This window comes from Charadrius vociferus, unplaced genomic scaffold, assembly GCF_000708025.1.
Source record: "Charadrius vociferus isolate BGI_N301 unplaced genomic scaffold, ASM70802v2 scaffold38, whole genome shotgun sequence".
NCBI lineage: Eukaryota > Metazoa > Chordata > Aves > Charadriiformes > Charadriidae > Charadrius > Charadrius vociferus.
Genome location: NW_009650176.1, coordinates 232,845 through 238,750, shown reverse-complemented (window position 1 = coordinate 238,750; position 5,906 = coordinate 232,845). Strand labels below are relative to the sequence as shown.

Here is a 5,906-nt window from a genome sequence, read left to right as displayed (position 1 = left end):
AGGGGAAGATTTTTTTTTAAGCTATGAATAAGGAGATAGAAGTGTACACAAAGGCTTGAAGAGTGTAAACAGTACAGAGGGAAAGGAATTCTTTCAGATTATCTAGGGGGGTATAACTTGGATATAATGGGAGAAAATTAAACAAAGGAAAACAAAGTTAGAGCATTAAAGAAATTTGTAACTGTGAGGTCACTTAGCCCAATTCTTAGTCTCCATGGAACAGAAGCCCAGTCAGTTGGATCATTCAAAGCTTATATTTAAAAAATGCATATAATTTTGTCTCTGCAGCTTTGCATTTGCAAATTATGAGCATGCAGTTTGGGGTATCTCCAGAAACGCATATGCAAAATTACAGCTGTAGACGAGGCCAAACTGGCATGGTTGTTTAACTCGGTGAGTCTCTACCAATAAAGGAGTTAGCTTATCCAGCTCAAAACCAAACAGTAATTCTGGCCCATGAAACTTCATTAAAATATTCAGCAGAAAAGAACGCTGAACTGATAGAGGAAAGGGCAAAATGACCTTACAAGTTTTTGTGGTTCTCCACAGTAAGCAGTGCTTGCCTTGCCACTGAGAGTTTATTCCGTTGCAGAGACTTATGCTTTGAAGCTTTGAAAGGAACTGGGAGGAAAGTAAAAGCAAACGTTAATTAACTGATTACACTGTAACAAATTCTTAAAATATAAATGTATACGAATGTTTAAAGAATTTTTGGTTGCAACTGGCAATCGCAAATTCATATGCAGGTGATTGTTTTGCTGTGTTAACTTTTCTCATAGGCAAATAAAGAATTTATTTTTCTGTCTTAGCAATTCTATATTTTACTTCAAACCAAAATCGCGGTAAATCTGCATTTGAACCCCATGTAAAGAAAGGCCAGTGTGCACAAATTACCAGACTGTAGAGTGTGTTCAGCTACACAGTAGGCATTACAGATTGTACAGACATGGGGCTGTAAACAGCTTTCGTGCAACATCATCTATCATGCCATGGTCGGTTACCTCACCATCATGTTATTTTATGCTTCCTGAGCCCTAAAACACCAAAGGTTGCCCACTGCTAGGGAGCTGCGTTGATGCCTGATAGCATGAAGTAATGAATGCTCAGCCAAGTGTATATTGTTTCTGCTTGTGCACCGCTGTAATTTGTTTATCTGTCTAAAGATTATGCAGTTGAAAATCCACAATTTTATGCTGCCTTTGTAAATTATCAAGTCGCTTTTGATGAATGTATCCCCACTTCCGATGCTAGTGGCATTATGATCTTGAAATATTGGAAAGTGCTCATGCATACAATGCAGAAGGTTATGTTTTTATATTTTTGGCAGACAACCGTGCTATAAAGTAAATCTGACCTTAAGCTTCCTTACTGCATTAAAGATAATTCAGTTTTAACTTTATAGTCCTAAATGCTACTGTTTATATAAAGTTATTGCCCAGTCAAACTTGACTGATTACAGATGAGAAAGTCTTGACTGTTTCGTACAAAATAAATTAGTATTGCCAACTAGTTTAAAGCACGTCTGTGATCGTATTGAGAGACTTGAGAGTGTGCAGATTGCAGATTTAATTAGCTTATAGGAATTTTTCAGCATAATAAGAAATTGTCTTGTATGGCAATGTATTTATATTTATTCCTGAAGTACTGCGCTGGAGAATCTGTTTTGAGGCTCAAAATCACGTTTATTGCAAATGGCAGAAAGACTGAGTACATTTTATTATTCATTCAGCTACAAATGCTAAAGAAGTCGGTGTATAAGGATAAAGTTCCACATGGAACAAAATGAAAGCAATTCATAATGGAGACTGGAGGAATGTCATCTTTCATTTAGTGCTAATTTTCTTAAAATCACTTACTGCTTTTTTTCAGATGAAGAAATGTGTCAGAAATGGTTAGAGATTATACTCATAAACTGTAAATAGTTTGTTCATCTCTCTCTGAACATTTAAAATCACCTATATGATGAAATCAAATGTTCTTATAAGGCAACGTGGATTGCATTTAATTTGAACAACATATATCCTACCGAATTCAATAAAAAATGTTTGTTCTTAAAACAGGACTGGCCAAAGGTGCTAGCTGCATTTCGCTGGCAAAAGGCTAGAACGCAGTCATAGCCGAGTCATTCGTTTCCTCTCTCCCAAGTGTTACTCACTAAAATTTCCCGAGGTCCCAGAAGCACGGAGTAGGCGCAGTGACTCCCCGCGTTACTTTGCAGGGACAAATCGCACAAATTACTGACAGCAGTACTGGACATAAAAACTCCTTCTACGTGGTCCTTCTCTGCAGGAGCCAAGCAAAGATGTGCTAATATCCTTTCATTCAGAAAATGGTTTGAACCATTTGCATAAATTATTTCCATATTTCTTTCCGTTTCTGTAACCTGGAGAATACTGGAACTGACTGTTGTTTTCTTGTGTTTTGTTTTTTTTAACTAGTCAGAAAATGATGAGAAGATAGTAATTTATGACCATATCGGGCCAAATGTCTGCATGGGGGATCACAAGGTAATTAAATTAAACATTTCAGTATTGTATCTTCTAAGTCTTTTTTTATTAGGAAGGAGAAAGTATGCACTAGTTTCTGTTAATTTTATATTTAAGTCAGCTATATCTCTGTCCTATTTTTAATATAAATCCTCAGAAATGTTTTAAAGTTGAATTCAACTGAAATCAGCCAGTATATTAGAGTAGATACCCGTATGAAATCCAGTAAAGAACACTATTCTTGTAAAACAAAAGTAATTTTCATTGGGTTATCAAAATTGCTTCCAAAACATAGTTTCAATTAATTTGGTGCCTAGCTGCGTATTAGTAAAATAGCATAATGGCAGTTCCATATTTAAGCAACAAGTGAGAAAAAAGGATATAGAATTACATAAATACCAGTTGTTAAAGTGAAGGAAAAGACATGAATTTTAGAAACAATCTTCTCTGCTGAAGATACCAGATGGAAAGCTTAAGTTAGAAATACAGCAAAACTGAGTGTTTGCTTTCTTTGAAAAAAAGCTGATCGAGGAGTAGGAGGTAACCTCCGAAAGCCTGTATAAAAACTACATAAAGCCTATATAAAAACTCATCTAGAAACTTGCAAAAACTTGGCAACTGTACGACAGTGGTAATGTGTCAGTCCTAGAGGCAGTGCTGAGGCTCTTGAATGATAATTCAGTGATGGATAATGGGTAATTACGTGTGTACGCATATATACACGTAAATTCAAATTCACAAATATATACCTGTATTTACTTTCATGGTCAGAGTTCTTGTGAGACAGAGTATTGCTTTTCTAAGGAAGAATGCACTTAACATATTTGGTCCAGAATCATCCAAGTCAGATTTTAAAATAGAGCAATTTACTAACTTCTCCGGTGAAATGAAAAGTTCGCTGTGTTGGCAGCTGAGGGACAGCCAGTTCAGAAACAGTAATTTTTATTTCCTTTGTCACTGTGAATTTTTGTAGCGTGGCACTTTCAGTGGAGCTAATTCAGTGATAAAAGGGAGTTGTGTTTGGGACCCGATCCTCTTCCCACAGAAATCAGTGGCACGCTTTCCCATAGATTTCAGTGAGAGCAGAGGTCTGTAAGGAGCTGAGGTCGTTCTCGTGTGCATTTTGTAGTTAGATCAGTCCAAGAAATCATTGCATCATTTTGTTTCCAGTCATGGAGGAATTTTTGTTGTGTTTACTACTGACTGTAAAGAAAAAATAAATGTTTATCTTTCAAATGTGTAACTTCTATTTTTCCCTGACTTGCTGCAGCCTGTGTTCCTGTCCTTTCGAATAGCTGCTGGGGCAGGTAAACCTATTGCAAATGTGCACAAGTGTTGTGTCGTGCAGTGATGTGGTGGTAAATATCATTTTTTTCCTTTACGTTTACATTTTCTACATCATTTCCCCTGTGTTTATTTTTCTTTTTAAAAAAATGCCAATTCTGCAACAGGAAAAAGATGCCTACGAAGTGAGAAGATTTTCCGTGAAACCACACTGTAGCAAGGAGGGGAAGGAACACGCAGTATACTGAAATACATAATCGTAACAACTGCATTGATAAATAAAGTCCCGAGTGCCACAATTGTAGACTGCTGATCGTACACTATGCTTCAGCATCTGGACTCTGTTCGAGAAAAGCCTCACATACCTCACTGTCTTGTATGTTCATGTGACATCAAGTAGAAATGTGGAATTATTTTTTATATATATGTCACAATTCTGTTGCCAAAACTCTAAATAGACAGCAGAGTTATGTATTTTAGATTTCACAACTTTCAACTTTTAATAAGTGTTTGTCGATGTGGAAAAGCTATTTCAGCATATTATAAACTTTTAAAGGTATCATGCCTGACATTATATATCTTTACCACTTTGGGGTTTTGTACATTGGATTGTATAGATAGAGATATTGATGGTTTTAAATGGTATTTTCTTTGTTGACCAAGGCTTATGGTTTGTGTTTTAGTTTTAGTATTTTGTTTTTCATTTTTATAATTTTTTTTCTCATGTTATTTACTATACTGCCATGTTACATGGTTTTTGAATCACACAGCAGCTGCTTTCTATACATACATATATATGTGTGTGTATATATATGTATGTATGTGTATATATACACAGATATATAAATAATTTATAAACCTGACCAAAACTTACGCTAAATATACTTTCCAATATGAATGCTTGAGAGTGCCATATCAGCAGTTAGTGTTGGAGTCTTAGCAGGTTTAGTTAAGTGTACATCAACAACCAACATTTATATAATAACTAATATATAGCAGTGCCATCCTGGATACAGATATATAGCATACTATATAGCACATATATTAGCAGTTTCACTTTGTTACTCCTATAATCCCTTCTTTCTATGTAATATTAAGGATTGAATGTGAAGTTCTTAGCTAGGTTTGGGTGTAACTTTCCAGAATTTTGTAAACTGTTTTTGTCTGTCTTTTGTTACTGTTTTATGGTGCCAAGTATTCTATATTGAAACAATAACAACACGGGAGAAGAAAATAATAGTCTGCTTCAGGTAGCAACTGTATTGGACACAGACTGTATTTGTACAGTGTTGAAGAAAAAAAAAAAGACTGTAAATTTTCCTGGTTAGTAGCTCAGTGCAGCCTACAATATAATCTTGTTACCAACATTTTTCTCCCACTACTAAATACCACATTAAAAGGTGATTAGGGAGTCTGTTGATGAAACACAAATGTATGTTTTATTGATTTAATTTAGAACACTACAGAGTTCATGGACTGCGTGATGGCATTAGATTGATGCTTGATTTTGGTATAAATCACTACCATTGAAAATTATTTGATGTCTGCTTGCAGAATGTTTTCTCAACAGTACAATCCGGGTTTATATTAAGTACTGTTGCCCAAAGGGTGTCTGCAGCTCTGTATTGTTATTGTGCCATGTTGCATTATAACCACACAGTAATTCTATTTAAGCAAACTCAACTCATGATAACTTTGAAGGCCTTTAGAAATGAGTACTCTGGTTCTCAAGCAATAAAACTGATCATGGTGAATATGGCTCTGTGTGTCCCTTTAATTTGCGCTTTGGGGATTATAGGGAAATTATTAAATTGTCACATTTCTTATCAGTGAGTTACCTTTTAATCTCCCACCAATTAACCGGGTTATTTTTCGCATGAAAACCTGTATAATAGAATGCAGTTCTAGTGTTAATCAAAACACAATACGAACCGAGGAAAAGGCGTTTAAGGAGTTCGTATTAGAGTAGGACTGTAACGTACAGAGTAATACAACTTTATGAGCTATCCGTGAGATGCCAGTCCCCAGCAGTTCAGTAAATATGCCACCATAGACTCCTGCGTGATTATCTCTGGGTTTAGAAAAAACACTGCTGCCTTTTCAAACTCGGACTGGAGCCGCGCTTGGAGACAAACT

The 5,906-nt window shown here is 35.7% G+C and overlaps 1 protein-coding gene across 1 annotated transcript in view; it reads left to right on the top strand.

Annotated features, from left to right (window-relative positions):
• The window catches only part of INPP5A (inositol polyphosphate-5-phosphatase, 40kDa), a 184,681-nt gene extending 179,157 nt beyond the window's left edge, over positions 1–5,524 (top strand). The window contains exons 15-17 of the mRNA XM_009892737.1: positions 2,439–2,507; positions 3,757–3,844; positions 3,938–5,524. Coding sequence (XP_009891039.1) covers positions 2,439–2,507; positions 3,757–3,837 — 150 coding nt within the window. The 3' untranslated portion in view covers positions 3,838–3,844; positions 3,938–5,524. The remainder of the gene's footprint in view (positions 1–2,438; positions 2,508–3,756; positions 3,845–3,937) is intronic.
• The last annotated feature ends 382 nt before the right edge of the window (positions 5,525–5,906 follow it).